At 38.3% G+C, this 22,837-nt stretch overlaps 1 protein-coding gene across 2 annotated transcripts in view; it reads left to right on the forward strand.

Moving 5' to 3' along the window:
- LOC125246416 (zinc finger protein 271-like) overlaps positions 1-22,837 on the forward strand; it is a 122,034-nt gene that overhangs the window by 74,634 nt on the left and 24,563 nt on the right. Inside the window, exons 2-4 of one of the 2 annotated variants that reach the window (XM_048157366.1) lie at positions 456-473; positions 5,621-5,861; positions 5,943-6,417. In XM_048157366.1, coding sequence (XP_048013323.1) covers positions 456-473; positions 5,621-5,861; positions 5,943-6,340 — 657 coding nt within the window. In that variant the 3' untranslated portion in view covers positions 6,341-6,417. Of the gene's footprint in view, positions 1-455; positions 474-5,580; positions 5,862-5,942; positions 6,418-22,837 lie in introns of those variants that run through there. The other variant, XM_048157357.1, reaches the window with a different exon arrangement.

Here is a 22,837-nt window from a genome sequence, read left to right on the forward strand (position 1 = left end):
TGACTCTTAAAGGTGCCCTAGAATCAGAATTTGAATTTTCCTCGGCATAGTTGAATAACAAGAGTTCAGTACATGGAAAAGACATACATTGAGTTTCAAACCCCATTGTTTCCTCCTTTTTATGTAAATCTCATTTGTTTAAAAGACTTCCGGAAAACACTCGGATCTCAACATAACACCGACTGTTACGTAACAGTCGGGATCATTAATATGTATGACCCCAATATTTGCATAATGCCAGCCCATTCGACGCATTAGACAAGGAAAGGCAGTATTAACGGCTGGATCTGTGCACAGACAAGGTAAGCAAGCAAGAACAACAGCAAAAAATGGCAGATGGAGCAATAATAACTGACATGATCCATGATATCATGATATTTTTAGTGATATTTGTAAATTGTCTTTCTAAATGTTTCGTTAGCATGTTGCTAATGTACTGTTAAATGTGGTTAAAGTTAAAATCGTTTCTTACTGTATTCACGGAGACGAGAGCCGTCGCTATTTTCATTTTTAAACACGTGCAGTCTGTATAATTCATAAACACAACTTCATTCTTTATAAATCTCTCCAACAGTGTAGCATTAGCCGTTAGCCACGGAGCACAGCCTCAAACTCACACAGAATCAAACGTAACCATCTAAATAAATACTTTACTCACATAATTCGAAGCATGCATGACGAACATCTTGTAAAGATTCATTTGAGGGTTATATTAGCTGTGTGAACTGTGTTTATGCAATGTATATATAGTCGAGAGCTCGTGTGGCAGAGGAAGCACATCTCTTAAAGGGGCCGTGCTGAAAAAATCAGTGCATAGTTAATGATGCCCCAAAATAGGCAGCTAAAAAAATTAATTAAAAAAAATCTATGGGGTATTTTGAGCTGAAACTTCACAGACACATTCAGGGGACACCTTAGACTTATATTACATCTTTTAAAAAAACAATCTAGGGCACCTTTAAGATGTCCTCTTTGTGTGAAGTTCTTCCCACACTGATCACATGTGAACGGCTTCTCTCCTGTGTGAACTCTCATGTGAACATCAAGATATTGTTTGGTTGAGAAACTCTTTCCACACTGAGTGCAGGTTGGAGATTTCTTGGCTCTTTTCTTTAAAAATGTCTTTTTAGTCTTTGAGCGACTCAAAGGTTTTTCTCCAGGTTTGTCATGATGTTCCTCCTCCACTTCACTCAGTTCTTCACTCTCCTCCTTCACTTCCATCAGCTCTGAAATGACAACAAAAATAGTTAATTTTCAGTATATTAAAGTAACTCAAGTGAATTTCGACCCTCAACCCTGTTATGAATTTTCCTCATCTTAAAACTGTGATGCCCAGGAAGTGACATCATCTGGGCTCTTTCTACAGCATGATGGGAGGACAAGAAAATAATCTCAATCCATCATCTCTGTTTTTACACAAACTGACCAGTGTTGATTCAACCTCATTCGTCAACCTTGTTACCAAAGTTACTGTAAGAACAATAATCTATATAACTATGAATAACTTCTAGATTTTATGAAAAATACAACTTTATCAATAACTATAATTCAGTTTTTGCTTAAGTCAAGCTTAAAACCCAGTCAGCCATTCTGGAAAGTGAATTTACTTGATACACTTTGGTGTAATTTTTTTTTTTTTTTTGAAACATGTCTAAAATTTTGGTCACATTATTGCAAATTTTGAACCAGATATAAAATAAATGTAAAATAATCTGTATTTTGACCTGATGTTGACAATCAATATGAACATTTTTCAAATCTCACTTTACTGACCATTTGTTGAATATTAGATGAACTGCATATCTAAATGTGTTGTTGAATCTTTCCAACATGAATGTTGTTCAGCTTCATGAACGAATGAAGAATAAACACCAACCTCTTTGTTCTTCAGTATCTTCAGTGTGTTTCATTCTGCAGGGATCTGGATCACTCATGTTCTCACTGTCCTCCTTAATAAACTCAGACTTTACTGGTTTCAACTCTTCCTGATGCTAGTCTGATGGGAATATCCCAGCATTTATTGATGTATTCCAGTGGGAGGAGCTTCACTGATGATGAATCCCAGTGTGGGAGGAGCTGATCTGCCAAAATAAAAGAATATATCAGTTACGGGGTTTGTTTTTATATATAAATGATAACAATATAATGTAACGAAATTATTCCAAATATGGATAATGGTAAGGAAAATTGTAAGTTCTACACATAAAGACAGAAATAAATATAGATATTTGTAGTAATCAAATCCCCTCAGTCTGATGACAGCAATGAAATGAGCTTTAAATTCAATTTACAGCAGATCTGAAGACATCAGCATAATAAATGAGGTGAAAACAGGAACTATTGACATGAAATAAAGAGTGTTTTCAGCAGTTTCTCTGTTAATATTGATGATCCTCAGACTATCAACACTCATTCAACAAGATCATTAGCAGATCATCTCACTTTATTCTGAGTGTTTGCTGTTAGAAACTGATTATTGGAGTCACAATGTGTGAGAAAATCCTATAAACTGCTCTATTGAAAGACAATACTGTTATTTCTCACAACATGACGTGGATAAAACACAAATAATACAAAAACAAACACTAATGACACTCATCTTCATCAACCACTGCTGCTAAATAACTATGAATTGACTATAACTATGAAACATGGTTTGATTTTATGATAAGATTCATTGTAATAAAGTAATTAGAGATTTAACATGTAACAGTTTTATGTGCAGAAACTGAAAACTCTCCCCATCTCAGACTCACAAATCCTGCTGGAAAGATCTCACTTAGAGAAAAACTCAGAGATTTTAGATTTCTACTTAAACTATTTGCAGTTTTTGTAAAGCTTTCATTCACTGAATGGACATCATTGCATAAGGAACTACTTTGTCACTTTCTGGAACATGTTTTTTATTAATATGGTCATTTATCTAAAACTATTATGAATGTTTTGCTTTTAATTTAGTATGATGTTGTTATTAAACAGTTTTTCATTTTGTTTCTGAATGAAATCAGGTGAATCAATGATTTAGTGGTGCACTCATAAAGATAGCCATTTACTTAATTCCTGAATGAATCAGCCGTTTGAACGAATCAATTGAATTGAATGAATGGAAAGGACTCAATGAATCACTCATTGAGACATTTTCTGCCACTTACTGGCAGTTTTAGATTCTTTTTTAGAGTATAACGTCAATAAATAAATCATATTTCCATATTAATAATGAATAATTATAATTTACTCACCCTCATGTTGAATCAAATAAAATGTAAAGCTACTTTTTGTAATGTCTTTTAGATGATCTTTTGGGGGTAATTTCTCAGCCAAATTTGACATGCGATTAAATTGTGATTAATTAGATTAATCACCACATTGTGCAATTAATCAGATTAATTTATCTAAAACTAAATGTTTTGTTTTTATTTGGTAAAATGTTTAGCAGCAGTGGTTGTTGAAGATGAGTGTCATTAGTGTTTATTTTTGTATTATTGGTGTCATACTGTGAGAAATAACAGTATTATCTTTAATTAAAGAAGTTTATAGGATTTTCTCATATATTGTGACTCCAATAATCAGTTTCTAACAGCAAACACTCAGAATAAAGTGAGATGATCTGAATGTCTTGTTGAATGAGTGTTGATAGTCTGAGGATCATCAATATTAACAGAGAAACTGCTGAAAACACTCTTTATTTCATGTCAATAGTTCCTGTTTTCACCTCATTTATTATGCTGATGTCTTCAGATCTGCTGTAAATTGACACTTAAAGCTCATTTCATTGCTCTCAACAGACTGAGGGGATTTGTGGACCTCAAATATGAACAGTTATTTTTATCTTTTTGTTTTTAACTGTTTTTCTTACAGTTCTTTACTACTTTTCTAGATATCTGTCAATATTTTAATGGAGAAACAGAATGAAGTTCTGAATTAGCATCAGTTTCTTTACGATAGACCAATATAAATTCTGAATGCATGTAGTTTATGGGTGAAATACAAAAAGGGTTAATATAGCAAAAAATAATTAATTAATTGAAAAAGGAAGAAAAGAAAAAGAAATAAAACTTGTCAGGCATATTCAGAACAAGAATCAGTTGACAACATTCAAACACTGTATTGAAGGATCACAGTGAAGCCCAAAATACTCTTTTATTGTCATTTTAAATCTTTAGACTTTGCCACTATCCTTCAAACCACCAGTTTTCACCAATTTGTCAGCAAGAAGTTTTTAATCATTTAAAAAATAATGAAATTTAGTATGATCTCTTATTCTTTTATATATATTTTATTAAGTACAGATCAAAATAACTGATTCCTTTTTGCATTAAATATATCTGTTACACTAAATGATGATGGGACATTAAAACATTTTGTTTTCACAAAAGTCATTTGAAACATTAAACAGACACATTTCATTTAGTGAATTTTCTATGTAAAATCACTTTTGTCCATTTCATTTGATGCAGACACTAGTTTGATCTCTGGACTTTAACCCTATAAAAACAAACACAGTAACTGATTTATTTTTGATTTGGGCAGATCATCTCCAACCAAACTGCAGTTCAGTCAACAAAGCCCCGCCCACTGCAATTCACTTAATGAAGCTCCTCCTATAGCAGTCACATCATCAGTTAAGCTCCTCCCACTGCAGTTCATCAATAAATGCTGGAATATTCCCATCAGAAGAGCACTGAAGCATCAGGAAGAGCTGAAAACTGCAAAGAACATGAGTGATCCAGAACCCTGCAGAATGAAACACACTAAAGATACTAAAGAAGAACAAAGAGGTTGGTGTTTATTCTTCATTTGTTCATGATGCTGAACAACATTCATGTTAGAAAGATTCAAACACCTCTGCACATTTAGAGAAACAGTAAAACTATGAAATTAAACAATGTTCTTTTCTAACAAAAGCTCAGTAAAGGGAGGTTTGAGAAACTTTCATATTGATTGTCAACATCAGATCAAACTAAATATTTATTTTACATTTTCATACCTGGTTCTCAATTTGCAATCGTGTTACCAGAATTTAGCATTTTCAATACAGTTTTCAACATTGTTATTTTTTTAGGAATAAACTGTAACACCAAAATGTATGAAGTAACTGAACTTTCCAGAATGGCTGACAGGGTTGTGAGTGTAACTTGAGCAAAATCTCTTCTTACAGTAACTTTGGTAACAGGGTTGATGAATGCAGTCATTAATTTGTGTAAAAACTGAGACAATAGATTGAGATTATTTTCTTGTCCTCCCATCATGCTGTAGAAAGAGCCCATATGATGTCACTTCCTGGGCGTCACAGTTTTAAGAAATCCTCTGTTTTTAAAATGAGGAAAATCATGTCAGAAGTAACAGGGTTGAGTGAATCATGTAGGACACTGATAATAACACATTTAAAGATGCAGTCAGTCTAGACTTTTTTTTTTCTTTCATTTCAGACCTGATGGAAGTGAAGGAGGAGAGTGAAGAACTGAGTGAAGTGGAGGAGGAACATCATGACAAACCTGGAGAAAAACCTTTGAGTCGCTTAAAGACTAAAAATGCATTTCTAAATAAAAGAAGACAAGCCAAGAAATCTACAACCTGCACTCTGTGTGGAAAGAGTTTCACAACCAAACAATATCTTGAGGTTCACATGAGAGTTCATACAGGAGAGAAGCCGTTCACATGTGATCAGTGTGGGAAGAGATTCACACAAAAAGGACATCTTAACAATCATATGAAAGTTCACACTGGAGAGAAGCCACACACATGTGATCAATGTGACAAAACATTTCTAGGGTCATCAGCCCTGAAGAGACACCTGAGAGTTCATTCAAAGGAGAAGCCACATTCATGTTCTGTGTGTGGAAAGAGTTTTTCACAGCTGTGTTATTTATATCAACATGAGAAAATACACAATGATGTGAGAGAGTACATGTGCTTTGAGTGTGAGAAGACTTTTACTACAGCAAGATGTTTAAAACGGCACCAGAGAATTCACACTGGAGAAAAACCTCATAAGTGTTCACACTGTGACAAGAGATTCAGTCAGTTAGCACATCTGAAAGCACATGAGATGATCCACACTGGAGAAAAACCTTACAAGTGTTCACACTGTGACAACAGATTTAACCAGTCATCACATCTGAAAACACATGAGAGGATCCACACTGGAGAGAAACCTTACAAGTGTTCACAGTGTGACAAGAGATTCAATAAGTCATCGCATCTGAAAACACATGAGAGAATTCACACTGGAGAAAAACCTTTCAAGTGTTCACAGTGTGACAAGAGATTCAATAAGTCATCGCATCTGAAAAGACATGAGATGATCCACAGCAGAGAGAAGCTGCACACACACGTGTGATCAGTGTGGAAAGAGTTTCACTATTAAAAACCACCTGAAGATACACATGAAGATCCATGCAGTGAAGGGCCACATCACCACAGTCTGAAATCATGATAAGTAGTTCATCTTTGTGCTCAGCAACAATCTGTGTAAGTTATATACAGCCAAATCTCTCCTCTTCACCTATAGTTGGCGCTGTTGCTCTGTGGCTGCTGTTGAATTATCCAGGTTGCGTTTATTTGTTCATTTATATGGATCTCATTAGCTGAAAGTCTGTGCAATCAGCTAGTCTTCCTGGGGTCCATTCTAAAATGTTACATAACAACAACAACATATCAATCATCACAGTAGATAAATATACACACACATATATATATATATATATATATATATATATATATATATATATATATATATATATACATACACATACACACACACACATGCATACATACATAAAATCTGGTTCCGGTCCATAACAGGACGAGACATAAATACAGTATGATTTATAATTACATTAATCAAGACATGTAAGAACCTACATCAACACATAACACCTTAGACTACTTTTAAATGACAGCTTGTTTACAAAGCTGACGAATGTCAATGGGAATGTTATTCCAGATGACATAGCTCTATGCAGGACGGTTTTCTTCATAAAATTAGCTTTTGGATAGGGGGTCATTATATGACCATTGTTTGCCTTTCTGGTGTTATGATTGTGCACAGAGTTACAGTACACTATTTGATTAAACAGAAAAATTGGCATTTTCATTGTCAGTGTGTTATATATCATTTCCTGTATCTCAGTGGTTAGAGCGTGGCACTAGCAATGCCAAGGTCATGGTTTCGATCCCAGGGATTGCACATACTCAGATACAAATGTTTAGTGTAATGTAAGTTGCTTTGGATAAAAGTGTCTGCCAAATGCATAAATGTAAATGTAAATATCATGGTGCTTAAAGTAACTTTTATTCTTTGGTTTAACGTGAGCCACGAAAGAGTAGAATACATCTGATCTCTACTTGTTTTGATTGAGCAGGCCAGAACAAGTCTTGCTGCTTTATTTTGCACAACTTGTATTTTTGTCAAGTCCTTTTTAGATGCAGAAGACCACACCTCAGTGGAGTATGATAAGTGGCATAATATTATTGACTATTATTGACTGTATTCACAATAGAATATAGATATCATATCAAATGTTGAAAGTGAGACATTTTGAAATGTCATGCCAAATATTGCCTTGTTTTGGATTTCATGAGAGCTACACATTCCAAAAAAGTTGGGACAGGTAGCAATAAGAGGCTGGAAAATTTAAATGTACATATAAGGAACAGCTGGAGGACCAATTTGCAACTTATTAGGTCAGTTGGCAACATGATTGGGTATAAAAAGAGCCTCTCAGAGTGGCAATGTCTCTCAGAAGTCAAGATGGGCAGAGGATCAGCAATTCCCCCAATGCTGCAGCGAAAAATAGTGGAGCAATATCAGAAAGGAGTTTCTCAGAGAAAAATTGAAAAGAGTTTGAAGTTATCATCATCTACAGTGCATAATATCATCCAAAGATTCAGAAAATCTGGAACAATCTCTGTTCATAAGGGTCAAGGCCGGAAAACCATATCCCGTGATCTTCGGGCCCTTAGACGGCACTGCATCACATACAGGAATGCTACTGTAATGGAAATCACAACATGGGCTCAGGAATACTTCCAGAAAACATTGTCATGAACAAAATCCACCGTGCCATTCGCCGTTGCCGGCTAAAACTCTATAGGTCAAAAAAGAAGTCATATCTAAACATGCTCCAGAAGCGCAGCCGTTTTCTCTAGGCCAAGGCTCATTTAAGATGGACTGTGGCAAAGTGGAAAACTGTTCTGTGGTCAGACAAATCAAAATTTGAAGTTCTTTTTGGAAAACTGGGACGCCATGTCATCCGGACTAAAGAGGACAAGGACAACCCAAGTTGTTATCAGCGCTCAGTTCAGAAGCCTGCATCTCTGATGGTATGGGGTTGCATGAGTGCGTGTGGCATGGGCAGCTTACACATCTGGAAAGGCACCATCAATGCTGAAAGGTATATCCAAGTTCTAGAACAACATATGCTCCCATCCAGACGTCGTCTCTTTCAGGGAAGACCTTTCATTTTCCAACATGACAATGCCAGACCACATACTGCATCAATTACAACATCATGGCTGCATAGAAGGATTCAGGTACTGAAATGGCCAACCTGCAGTCCAGATCTTTCACCCATAGAAAACATTTGGCACATCATAAAGAGGAAGATGCGACAAAGAAGACCTAAGACAGTTGAGCAACTAGAAGCCTGTATTAGACAAGAATGGGACAACATTCCTATTCCTAAACTTGAGCAACTTGTCTCCTCAGTCCCCAGACGTTTGCAGACTGTTATAAAAAGAAGAGGGGATGCCACACAGTGGTAAACATGGCCTTGTCCCATCTTTTTTGAGATGTATTGATGCCATGAAATTTAAAATCAACTTATTTTTCCCTTAAAATGATACATTTTCTCAGTTTAAACATTTGATGTGTCATCTATGTTGTATTCTGAATAAAATACTGAAATTTGAAACTTCCACATCATTGCATTCTGTTTTTAATCACAATTTGTACAGTGTCCCAACTTTTTTGGAATTGGGTTTGTAATTTATGACTATAAATGAGTGCACTTAAGACAGTATGTTAATCATAAAATAATTAATGAATGCTTTATTTAAAAAAAAAAACTTTTTACAGTTCTAGAAAAGTTTGTGTACTATTCATTCTCAACATGAAGACTTGTTTTGGTGATTTTATTATACTAAGCTTTTTGTCCAAAATGGATTTTAAAAGATAAAAATAATGGAAATTCTGAAATTCTCCATTTTGTAAAATAAAGTTTACTTAGGGTGTTTTCACACTTGGTCCTTTTAAGAGGTCTGAGCACGGTTTGTGTGATTTCTGGCCCATATGTGAACACTCCAAACGATCTCAGACCCCTTAAAGACGAACCGAACCGAGACCATCTTGGGAGGTGATCTCGGTATGGTTCGCTTTCATCTTATGGTACGGTTCGCTAAAAACACGCAATCTGAACACAAACCGCTCTGGGATCACTTGATTTTTCCGTTCGCATATTTTAATTAATTTGGTCGTAACGCGCCTCCATACGAATCACGTTATTCAACATGGCTGAAATATTCAATATTCAACAGAAATACATGGCCATACGTGATAAACTGCAGTGTAGTGGGCAATCAGCCGATGTCAAGTTGTCACAGACATGTCAGGTTCCACCATTCACCATCCACAGCGCACTCAATCTCCAGAGCACCAATACCAGCGCAATCAATCCCCGGATTACTAATCACCGCCACCTGATCATCATCATCATCAACCGCTCCATAAAAGACTCACACTCACACACACTCCTTGTCCGGTCTCGTTTGCACTTCACTCACCTGAATGCTTACCTCAAGGACTCCATCAGTCTACTTACCTGTCTCCAACGTCTCCAGTGTTCCTCGTGTGCTACTCCGTCTGTGTGTGAGTGTTCCCCGTCTCCAGTCTCCTGTGTCAGCATCATCATTCATTCCTATGTTAATAAAAGGACAGTATTACCTCTCTGCTTCCTATAGATCAGTATTACTCACCTGCATTACCATTTGACTCTGTTGAACATCAATAAATACCACTGTGTGTTTTACTCCTGCCTCCGTGTCCCTGTACTGTAACAGAAGACCGGACTTTACCAACTGGATTTCAACATGAGTCACCCGGATCCTTTTCACACCTTCACCTACAGTTCACGCCAGTCCCATGACCCGACCGGCGGAGGACTGCAGCGGATTCCTCCTGCAATGTGAACTGGTCCTGGAGATGCAACCGCACCTCTATCCAAACGATAGAGGGTGCGGTTGCATCTCGCTGCATACGAGGATTCCATCAGCCTCGAGCGATTCATCCAACTCTCCATCCTCGTAGGTACTCGTATGCAGTCATGTATTGAAGAACACCAGGGCCAGTCACTCACCATCAACCGTCTCCATCGATCCGAACCCGTCAGTTCTCCAGAACCAGCCAATGAACCTATGCAAGTTGATAACTCCAGACTCACTCCTGCCGAACGTCAACGAAGAGTTACCCAAAATCTCTGTTTATATTGTGGCTCTCCTGGACATGCGATCTCTGCATGTCCCATTCATCCTCCTCGACCCGTGGTGAGTGCTATTATTCCCTACATTAAGAAAATGAAGCCACTCACTACTGTAGTAAACCTTACTGCTGCTGATGTATCTGTTCCAGTGGTGGCGCTCCTCGATTCAGGCTCCGCAGGAAACTTCATCTCCGGCACCCTCTGCCGACAACTCAACCTCAAAACCTCGCCCTCTCCGAGCATCTACCAAATCTACTCCATCACGGGTAAACCATTAAGCCGTAAGAAGGTCAGTCGATGTGTGGGTCCCCTTCAACTGCGAGAAGGAATTCTTCATGTGGAAGATATACATTTGCTGGTTCGGGAGGAATCCACCACTGACGTGGTTCTAGGGCGCCCGTGGCTGGAGCAGCACAGTCCAACCATCTCCTTGCAGACGGACGAAGTCCTGAAGTGGGGCGACCACTGCTTTCCTACCTGTTTCTCCGAGCTTCCTGTTCCCAAGTCTCCTTGTTCCAACAACATCTCCATCTGTACCACCTCCATTGAAAGTCCTGTCGAGAAACGTTCAGTGGACATACCAGCCTGTTACGCCCCCTTCAGCAACGTCTTCTGCCCGCAACGAGCCTCCAAGCTGCCTCCACACCGGCCATGGGACTGTGCCATCGATCTGTTACCGGGTGAGCCAGTACCCAGGGGAAGGATTTACCCCCTGTCTGTACTGGAGGAGAAGGCCATGGAGGAATATATTGAAGAGGCCCTTAACCAAGGATACATCCACCCGTCTACTGCTTCAAGTTTCTTCTTTGTGGCTAAAAAGGACGGAGGCTTGCGGCCATGTATTGACTACCGTGCACTGAACAAGATCACCGTAAAGTTCCGGTATCCCCTTCCTCTCGTCCCAGCAGCTCTAGAACATCTCCGTGGTGCCACTGTGTTCACCAAGCTGGACCTCCGCAGCGTGTATAACCTCATCCGGATACGCGAGGGGGATGAGTGGAAGACCGCCTTCGTCATGCCCACCGGCCATGACGAATACCTCGTCATGCCGTATGGCCTTGTCAACGCCCCCTCCGTATTCCAGGATTTCATCCACGAGGTGCTCCGGGAGTTTCTAAATAAATTTGTCTTAGTATACATAGATGACATCCTCATCTACTCCCGGAGCTTGGCCGAACATCGCCACCACGTTGCGGAGGTACTTCAGCGCTTACAACAGTTTCAACTCTTCCTCGAGGCTGAAAAATGTTCATTTCATCAACCATCTGTTCAATTCCTGGGATACAACATCGATCACAGTGGCATCCGGATGGACGAGAGGAAGGTGGAAGCAATCACCACCTGGCCCACACCATCCACCATCAAAGAAATCCGGCGCTTCCTTGGCTATGCTCATTTCTACCGCCGTTTCATCAAGAACTACAGCTCCATTGTCCATCCACTCACCAATCTACTCCGCAACCAGCCCAAGTCTCTGTCCTGGTCCCAGGAAGCCACCAACGCTTTTGAAGCCCTCAAGACAGCCTTCACCACCGCTCCCCTCCTCGTCCACCCTGATCCTGAGCTCCCATTCATCGTGGAAGTGGATGCCTCCACCACAGGAGTGGGAGCGGTACTCTCGCAGCAGCAGGGGACACCAAGTAGGCTCCATCCATGCGCCTTCTTCTCCCGCAAGCTCAACATGGCGGAGGTCAACTATGACATCGGTGACGCCGAGCTCCTGGCCATCAAGCTTGCCTTAGAGGAGTGGAGGCATTGGCTGGAGGGAGCCAAACATCCCTTCCAGGTACTAACTGGACATTATGCTCTTAGGCTCTCCTCATCAACTGAGAAATGCTGGTGGTTCTCTTAATCTGTCTGTTGATGGTGTCACCTTGGAGTTTCAAGGCAAACTAAAAAATCTTGGTGTCATCTTCGATGCCACGCTGTCATTTGAGCCTTTTGTTCAGAATACGGTTAAGACATCCTTTTTTCACCTCAGGAATATAGCACGTTTACGTCCTATGTTGTCCTTTGCTGTGGCTGAGAAGTTGATAAATTCTTTTGTCTTTTCACGTCTGGACTATTGTAATGGTCTTTTAGTTGGAGTATCTAAATCATTACTCAACAAACTTCAGTATTTACAAAATTCGGCTGCTAGAGTTCTGTCTGGGGTCAGGGCTGGTGATCATATTACCCCTGTCTTGAAGTCTTTGCACTGGCTTCCTGTCAGGTATCGTATTGATTTTAAAGTCCTTATGTTAACATATAAGGCTTTGCATGATCTGGCTCCTCAGTACTTGACTGATCTTTTAATGCCTTACACTCCATGTCGAAATCTGCGTTCCTCTCAGAGTGGACTCTTAGTTGTTCCTAAGACACGGCTTCGCTCCAGGGGTGATAGAGCATTTTCTTCCTATGCTCCTAGGCTTTGGAACTCTCTCCCAGCTGACATCAGGGAAGCAAACACATTAGCGACTTTTAAATCTCTTCTTAAGACATACTATTTTAGGATTGCTTTTACTTGATTTATCATTTTATTTTGTTTCTATTTCTTTGATGTGTATTTTTTGTATTTAAATGTGTTGTTTTCTCTGTTATGTTTTCTTGTAAAGCGCTTTGAGAAAGCCACTTTTAAAGGCGTTATATAAAATAAAGTTATTATTATTATTATTAACTGACCATAAGAACTTGGAATATCTCAAAGCTGCTAAAAGACTTAATCCTCGTCAAGCCCGTTAGGCAATGTTCTTCTCCAGATTTGACTTCTCCATCTCCTATCGTCCTGGCTCCAAGAATATTAAGGCTGATGCCTTATCTTGTCTCCATGCTCCAGAAGAAAAGAACGAAACTCCCGAAACCATACTTACTGAATCCATCTTCATAAGTCCCATCGAGTGGTCAAAAGGGACCTTACCCTCCTCCAATGCCTCCACCAACGCTCCGCCGGGTTGTCCACCGAGCTTGCAGTACATCACTCGGACACGACGCACTCCACTTATTCACTCTGCTCACACGTCACTAGGCACTGGCCACCCGGGGGTCAATGAGACCCTCTCGCTGCTAAAAGAGCGCTTCTTGTGGCCCAACATGGCCAACGACGTCAGAAGGTACGTGCAGGGCTGCAGGGAGTGCGCCATCTCCAAGAGCCCTCGCCATCTTCCAGCCGGCAAGCTCAATCCTCTGCCCGTTCCTGAGCGACCCTGGTCACACCTGGGAGTGGACTTCATCACGGATCTCCCAGCGTCTGATGGCCATACATGCATCCTGGTGGCAGTAGACCGCTTCTCCAAAGCCTGTCGTCTGATTCCCCTGAGAGGTCTACCTACCGCAATGGAAACTGCTGAACTTGTGTTCAACTACATATTCCGTTATTTTGGCATTCCCGAAGACATCGTTTCAGACAGAGGACCACAATTCATCTCTCGTGCAGCCACCGAGCCACCCCTTCCACTTCTTCTGGATGACGGTGCAGCCTACGAGGTTCGTGAGATTCTGGACTCCCGGCGCCGTGGTGGTCTACTGGAATATCTGGTGGACTGGGAAGGCTACGGTCCAGAAGAGTGCTCTTGGGTCCCCAGAAATGACATTCTCAATCCCAATCTTCTTCAAGCTTTCCACGCCAACCATCCCGACAAGCCTGCTCCACGCGGAAGAGGACAACCACCACGATGCCGGGGTCCTCGGCTCTCAGGAGCAGGCCGTGGGAGGGGGTGTACTGTCACAGACACGTCAGGTTCCACCATTCACCATCCACAGCGCACTCAATCTCCAGAGCACCAATCACAATGCACTCAATCACCAGAGCACCAATACCAGAGCACTCAATCCCCGGATTACAAATCACCGTCACCTGATCATCATCATCATCATCATCAACCGCTCCATAAAAGACTCACACTGATGGAATAAACAATGAAGCGACTACGCCACTCTGGCACTTTGCCAGAGATAATAACTTGCCCTTGGGCAACACAGGTTCGTGTGCAAGAAATGGCAGAAGACGTGGGTAAAACAATTATGAAATTTTATTAAAAGATAAAATATCTGAAGCAACAATAGAAAACAAAAATGAATAAACTCAATAAAATGCAATATGGGTGACCTGCATTCTCAGACACCGCAAAGGAATAAGTACAGGAGCCGAGGCACAACAGGAGGGAGTAAGGGCACTAATAGGCCTCCACAGCACAATTTGGTTACACCTGTGTGGAAACTAACTAACTAACTCACTAACTCACTAACTAACTAACTCACTAACTCACGAACGAACAAACGAAGCAACACCACCACCAAAATCTGCCCACCTTCAGCACTCAGCTCCTGTAACAAAGAGATGGTGTGTTACACTTGAGAATAGTCACAACAAAATCACTGGTAAATTCACGAACACACTGCATCCAGCACGTCATTGCAAGGGATGTGAAGGCACTTTTAACCCTTAATCATGCCTTTCACCCATAAATACAAAATCACAATATAATGAAACAAATAAAAAGAAAAGAGAAGGATATTAAATCCCTCTTTTATACACAAAATAAACTTAATATACAATAAAGAATTATAAGAAGGTTGTACCAACAAAATAAATTAACCAAGAACATTAAACAAAAGAAATAATAAACACTTTACAACCAAACATACAACAGAGGAAAAACAACAAAACCAAAGAAAACACCACAAATGTACGAAATGACAGGCAAAGCAACAGCGCCCCTGGATGATAATTCCCACGAAGCCCCGACAGCACGAGATTTAATGGCCCATAGGCGCGAATCTACCTGTGAATTTAAAATATAAAGACAGATCAGACAGCCCAACCCAAGTGCCAGCTTATTATCACTTCCAACACATACCACTGTAAATCGGTTGAATCAGATGTCTAGCACACGTTACCATTAAGTGCACCGGTGAACCAGAAAGCTGCGGGCTCGTTCTATCAATCTGCGTAAAATATGTGCACAGGGGAGAACAAGGAACCGCTGATACGCAGCAACGCAATCTATAATACAATTAACAATAACATAAAACACATTCTTTTATAAATAAACACTAACAAACTTTAAAACCACATACCGTATGCGTGCATCCGTGAGCTCACGTCAATGGTAATACAGCACACAACGGGAGACAATAAGTCTGTAGCGTCAGGAAACCGCATGTATTGAAACTACAAACAAATAGACGCAGCCCTTACAAACGTCATCTTGCACTAAACAAATGTATACAGCGGTTACACTTACCTGCAAAAAAAGAAACCACGTCAACCAAGCACCAGCCGCAAGGTTTGTCCCAAGCTACAGCTCTAAACAAAGATAATACTAATATGAAACAGCGCACTACTAACAGTTAGCCAACATCACCAAACATACCTGGCCGGCGATTAGAAATGACGCAGAGCAAAGGGGCGTGACTCGTGACGCCATACCACCTGACGGCCAAATTTATACCTGTCCACTGCACCGTGATAGGACAATCAATGAGCATTTAACCAACCCAATCCAACAGGACGACTCACGTTAATTCTATCACACAACGTTAAAAAGATCACCTCTGTGAATATTTTTTTTCTAATAAAAATTCGTATTTACTAATGTGTTTATTTATTTCTGTCAGGTCATGAATGCCAACATGTACCTTTTGGTACAGAAATACAACAAGCATTCAGCAGAAAAGGCTGCATGGATTGATTCTTTCAAAATGAGCGACATCTGGAAATATAAAAGAGCAAAAGTCAAGGTTAGTACACAACTATTTGCAAACTGCAATATAAATGTGATTAACACAGTTGTAAGTTCTGTAGTGATCTTCATACAGACAGTGTATTATACACCGGGGTGGGGGGATTCCAAGTGACCTCTTCCTCCTTTTACCTTGGGACACCAGTAATGGAGTCACCTTGACAATATATATAATCCATGTTGTAGAGCCTACCCCTCGTTTACACTGCACGCGTGTGCGTTGCGTTACGGCTTCGGCATGGTTTTGTTCCGTCCTCTGAGCGGTGTCAACTCACACCAGAAGCATTTCAGAAGCGAAGCGGCTGGATTCGCGAGACCACTAGATCTGCCTGTCCAACGTTGTTTTTGTTGATTTTTTTTCATGTTTTTAATGGCTAAATTGTTATATATTGTCCGGTTTAATTGTGTTTATTGCTATGCCATAATTTATTTTGCTGTATCTATACAGATGAAGTTAATAATAATTTTACACTTAATATTCCAGTTATGGACAACAAAAACAAAGAAATTTCAAGTTTTTCAACTTCGAATCTCTTGTCTTCAGTTTCTGGCCTCCTAGTGATGTGAAATATGAGCGGGAGTTTACTCAGGGTGATTATTTTGACTTTATTTTGTATTTGAGCTGCGCGTCTTGGATGCGGCGTACGTCAAAAATAGGCGAGGTGCCTATCTTTAGCGAAGCGGCTGGTGTAACGCGCCGCACACGCATGCAGTGTAAACCCGGCCTTACTGTTTTATCACAACACACAACAGCCTTACTCACAACACTTCCAAATGTTTGTGCATTAAATGTAGAATTTATTTCATCTGAAATTTCAGGGCTGTGTTCCTGGATCCTCTAGGGGAGACCACAGTAAAAATTAAAAAATGTCAGAATGTGACAAGGTAAATCAACATTTTAAACAAGATCTTCTAAAATTCTAAACGTGTTTCTTAATATTCAATTTTATTTAAGAAATTCAAGATTCAAGATTTTTATTGTCATATGTACCTACAGTATATACAATGAATTCTTATTGTGTTGCTATCCCATAATCATAAAACAAAAATCTTAAATATTACAGGACCTTCATGATACAGAAGGGCTACAACGTGCCCGGATGGGCATGTGACACGATACCACATTTGTGCCAACAGTTCCTGTGGGACTTTTGTCCTGAAAGCAAGTTAAATGGATCATAATGCTATATACTGTTTGAATTTCTTTCCTCAGCGTAACACCAGGGGTAAACATTAATGGAGACGGTCACCCTGGATGGTAGATGGACAATAAATGGACTATAAAGATAAAGAGAGAATAAAGTTTTTTATTTAAAAATATTGCAATTAATGGGACCTGCATTGAAAAAGCACACAAGGAGATGCTATGAAGAGTATGTGACATCTTTCTTTAGAATTACCTCACTTGTATTTTATTAAAGAAGGACAGTCTTGCAGCATTTAAACACCATCAAGAGAAAATTAAATAGATAAATAAAGAGAAAATTGTCATTTTGGGGTGAACTATGCCTTTGACAAAATTTAACAACCCCTTGGCAATTTCTGTGACAATTTTTTGTGGTGTTCCACCAGCTGTTGACAAAAGTGTTGGATAATGTAAAAATTTCAGTTAGATGACAGGGTCATTTGGAGGAATGCCATCCAGCCTGCTGTCCACTACAAATTCAACCTTTTTTGCAACATAACTATTTTTTTTATTATATAGCAACCCATTGTTGTAACTTATTGGAATAACATTGTTTACATTACAAACATATCATTCTCAATTACATAATCCCTTTTCTTTTTTTCTAGTTTGCGGAATGTTTCTTAAAGCATGAACCGCTACACTTTTCCACAGCTGCAGAAAGTGTGGCTGCCCTGAGAATGACTATAGCTGCTTCTCTCCTGCAGAACTCTGGTATGTTTTAGATACAAGTCCTTGTTTCAAATTTCAAATATTCATTTATTCTTTGGCACCCTAACCATTTAACAGTGTTGGTAAAAATGTGATCACTTATTTGTTTGTAAATACTTGTGTTTTAAGAACATGTTTTATGATAACATTGTTTATTCTGCCTTGACACGATATTCGACTAGCTGAGCTGAAGGACTTTTGCTATTTATGTGGGGAAAAAAGCAGTGGGAAAAAACAAAAAGTGACTAACTGGGTAAGCATTCCAAAAAGTATGTTGTCTTTTGTCAGACCTTTATTAAATTTGCCATATTAATTGAAGGTGAAATAATGTTCATTTAAGTATTGTTTGATATGGATTACAGAAATATTTATGCTTGACTTCAAAATATGTTTGTCAACATGTTTAGATTGGCTGTGATATGTGTCCCCGGTGGTTCCACTGCAAATGCGTTCAATGCACAAGGAAGCACAAAACTTACGTATGTCCTGTTTGTGAACCTTGAAATGTTATCAGTTATTGTGATCATTTATTTCTTTAACATTTTTGTTATTTTAAAAGATATTATATAACTACATTTTAATTTGAACCTAACCTAAAAAAAATTGTAAATAAAATCATTTAATGATATTCCCATCTCATGTTATTCAGAATATAACACTGAAAAAAAAAAAATAAATATGATGAAAAAGTGGTACTGAAAGTAAAATAATTAGGATAACTTGCAGCAGATCAGTAACTTGAAATCATTTTGAGGCAGAAAGAACAGTTCACTCAATAAATAGAGGCTGTAATCACTTTTCGGCAACTGCAATTTATGGGTTTTATTTACCATGTAAATGTAGTACCCTCAACGGCTGATGAGGGGAGAAATAAATGTAAATTAAACGCACAACACACGGAGCTGCTGCTGCTTCACCATCAGTCTGTGTATTATTTTTTTCATAAACATTTAAAACAGTTAAAGTATTTTCTTTATAGTCCAATGAGTGACAGTATCACTTATAAAACAAAGTTAATTATATACATTTTTCTCATATACTTCTGTAACCACAATGAAAGATATAATAGTATAATATAATATAATCTATAATATAACATAATATAATGTATTTATTTATAACATATACATATATAACATTCTGCTGTATTAAACATCTGACACAACCCTGAAAATTATCCTTTGAGAAACATTTTCAGTACAAACACATTTTATCAAACTAAACTGTTGCATCATTCATCAAAAAATACACATCACATTAACAACTGTACTATCATGCTATTTGTCAGACTGCCCTTGTGAAAAATAAATATACTAAAATCGTTTTGAAATACATTTATTTTATGCTAAGTGTGCTACAATTGCATTTACATTTGCATGTACTTTTTATAAATATCCTGCAATTGTACTTTTAGTATGCTAAATTGGTATACTTAAATAGACATTGACATGGTGGTTGTTTAATTGCTTTCTTGTCCTGATAGTATGTGTATGTTTTATTGTGTGTGTGTATATATATATATATATATATATATTGTGTGTGTTTGTTACTTTATTGTTTATGTTGACCTGCCAGGGGACTGCGGGTGAAAATTAGCTTTTAGCTAAACTCGGTACAATGCATGGAATGGAAACATTTATGTTAAAAATTGCACATGGTCCCTTTCTAAATAAATAAAGTAAAGTAAAGTGCGAAACTGGAACAAGTATTTTTGTGTTGAGGACCAACTAAAGATATACTTAAGTATATATTTGATTATGCTAAAGTGGAATTATTGCAAGTATACTTTAGTACAAGTATATATATCTTGCATTCAAATTATACAGTGATCATACTATCCTTACTAACAGTGATATTAAACACATTTTAGGCTTAATATTTAGAAATATGCATAGTGCAATAAAGAAGAACTGCAAATAAAGTTTAATTAAAATATTTATGTCAGTATGTCTGTAAATACTCAACATTTGATGCGGATCAAAACCAAAGTTGTCCTAAAACCATCTTCTAAGGACAACTTCGATGAACTTGTTTGATCCACTTCAAATGCTGACTACTGAATATTAATGGGTTTTCACTAGGGTAGACTCTGCACCCATTGCCTCTGACATGTTTTCTCACCGTCACGTACTTAACTTGGAAACCCTTAAGGAAATCCAGAGTTACCTAAACTCAGAATTATAAGTTGTGCTGAAGTTTATGTGCATTTTAAATACATTCATTCTATAATATTTTTTTTAAAATATTTTGTCAGGTCCAATAAATAATAAGCTGTTGAGGCAAGTAATTTTGTCAGTTGTGTAACTACCATTGCACAATAATATGTACAAGAATTATTAAGTGCACTAAATTTTAATTATTGTTTAATTTGCTTTAAAGTGCCTTAATCTGATCTTTCCCTCTTTGAATAATTTTTCAGGCAATAGATATCATACTAATGCTAAGATTAAGGAATTGGAGTTGCAGTTGGAGTCTGATCAAAGGGACAAGCCACTGCCTAAGAAACGGGCCTCAGTTCCGCCATCGAGATGTATAGATTGAGATGAAACTGATGTTGAATAATACTCCGGTAAGACTGTTCGTGTTCCTCTGACACCAAGGCCCGGTTTCACAGACAGGATTAGGCCTAGGTTCAATGAGGGCATTTAAGTAGCTTTTATAAACAATAACAAGAGAAAAGAAATTACTGGTGTGCATCTTGAGACAGAACAATGGCAGTGACATATTTTAAGATATGTCGTGTAAGTTACTTTCAGTTGAAACAGCTCAAACATGCATCTTAGTCTGCGACTAGGCTTAAGCCTTATTTGTGAAACCAGGGGCAAATTAATTTCATGCATATAATCACACACAATTTACTTAATAATTCTTTTGAAGTATTACTTAACATGTAGTAAGAACATATTAGCCATTATTAAAAGTTGATTAAACATTTGAAGGACCCAAATTTCATGTGATAAATAAGCAAAAATTAAGTAGTAATCAAAAACTTAGCAACTCATACATAATTTGTGTAGTAATGTACTTCATCTATTAAGTTTTTTTGTAATTCATCTATTAAATGTTAGAATCTGGTGTAAAAGTTTCTACTTAATACTTTTATCATTAATTATGGCACTTAATGACTTTTACAATAATTATTGGTTTATTCTGGTCAATAAACAAATATCAGTAAACAAGTGTCATAATTCATGTGGATATTGGGGGTTGAATTCATCTTTATTGCACTATTTTAGCATTTTATAACTGTAAAACCAGCATTGATTAAACAGTTACTAGCTTACCCTTCAGGCATGGGCGTACAGCACACACCGCGGTGCGTGGGCGGCCCTACCCTATATGACTTTTCTCAGAATTGTTTTTATCTCTCAACTCTAATTTTGACACACAGTTGTGACTATATATCATGCCATTCTGAGGGGGTAAAAAGTCTGAATTGAGAGTAGGGCTGGACGATTATGACCAAAAATTAAAACCTCAATTATTTGAACATCTCTACTACAACACCAGCACGTAACAGAAGAACAGACCATAACCGCCGGACATCCACAAGAGCCGAGATGGGTATCTCCCTGGTCCCTGTACCCCCAATGGCTCGTCATACCGAGGCTCCTGCTCCTCCACAGCCTCTTTCCGCCACCTCTGCGAAAAACTTGCTCATTGGACTGTTCCAGGTTGGACGTTCACTGGAGAGGTATGTGGAGGAGTTCATAGAGCTAATACCCGGGGGTGGGGGACTCCTGGGCGGGCTCTCAGCATCTCCAAGGCCTGCTACGGCCCCTGACCCTCCATGGCCGTCCAGGGCCCCTGATCTGCCGTGGCAGCCCACGGCCCCTTAACTACAACAGCAGCAAAAAAACATGAATGAAAATCAGAAGATAAGAACAATTTACTGTAATGAATTGTGATTCATGTAATTGATTAATCAGTGTTTCAACTGAGGAAAGACCACAGTAAAACAGCTTGAGAACAATTTGAAACGTATAGTAACATTTACCTCCAAAAAGCCATTCAGTGACCATAAACTGGACAGTTAGCTAGGATAAAATAACCCTATAATCGCATTTTGCTAAATATATACATCATTGTATATTCATTATATATTGACTAAACCTGTTGTAGTTGTCTTCGTTAATGTACATTTAAATTAATCTGTCATGAGAACAAGTTATTACAGCCATAATTTAAATGTTTATATTACGCAAATCAACAAATTGGAGTAGGAAAAAATTATATTAAAATGTTTGTATAAAAATAACTTATATAGTTACATTTTAAATGTTTTATTTTTAAATTAATACAATTTAATCAATTGATTAAGCAAATTTATTTTCATTTTTAGTTTAGGTTTTCAACTAAACTAATAATTGAATTTCTGTTTCAGTAAAAAAAAAAAAATAAAATAAATTGGTACAATATTAAAATTCATTAAATTAAGTAGTTTAATATTAATACAATTATACAAATAAATTCTAACGGAACCTTGAAGAAACCTGCTATTGCTAATGATAGATTGTGTATTTTCCTTATCTTATGTTAGATGCATTTACATTGTGACTGTGCCTCAGATGCAATCAACTGTCTGTGTTTGTAAGGCGTGAACCAAATGGCCCATACAGACGTATGGCCCACAGAAACTGATGGGTGTGAATGACAAAGAAACAGCATTGCTCAGAGTAGATCGCAGGGTAGATCGATCTCCTGTGGGAGGTCCTAACAGTGTTCTATTGTTTGTAGCCCTT

Source organism: Megalobrama amblycephala, linkage group LG1 (assembly GCF_018812025.1).
Source record: "Megalobrama amblycephala isolate DHTTF-2021 linkage group LG1, ASM1881202v1, whole genome shotgun sequence".
Taxonomy (NCBI): Eukaryota; Metazoa; Chordata; class Actinopteri; order Cypriniformes; family Xenocyprididae; genus Megalobrama; species Megalobrama amblycephala.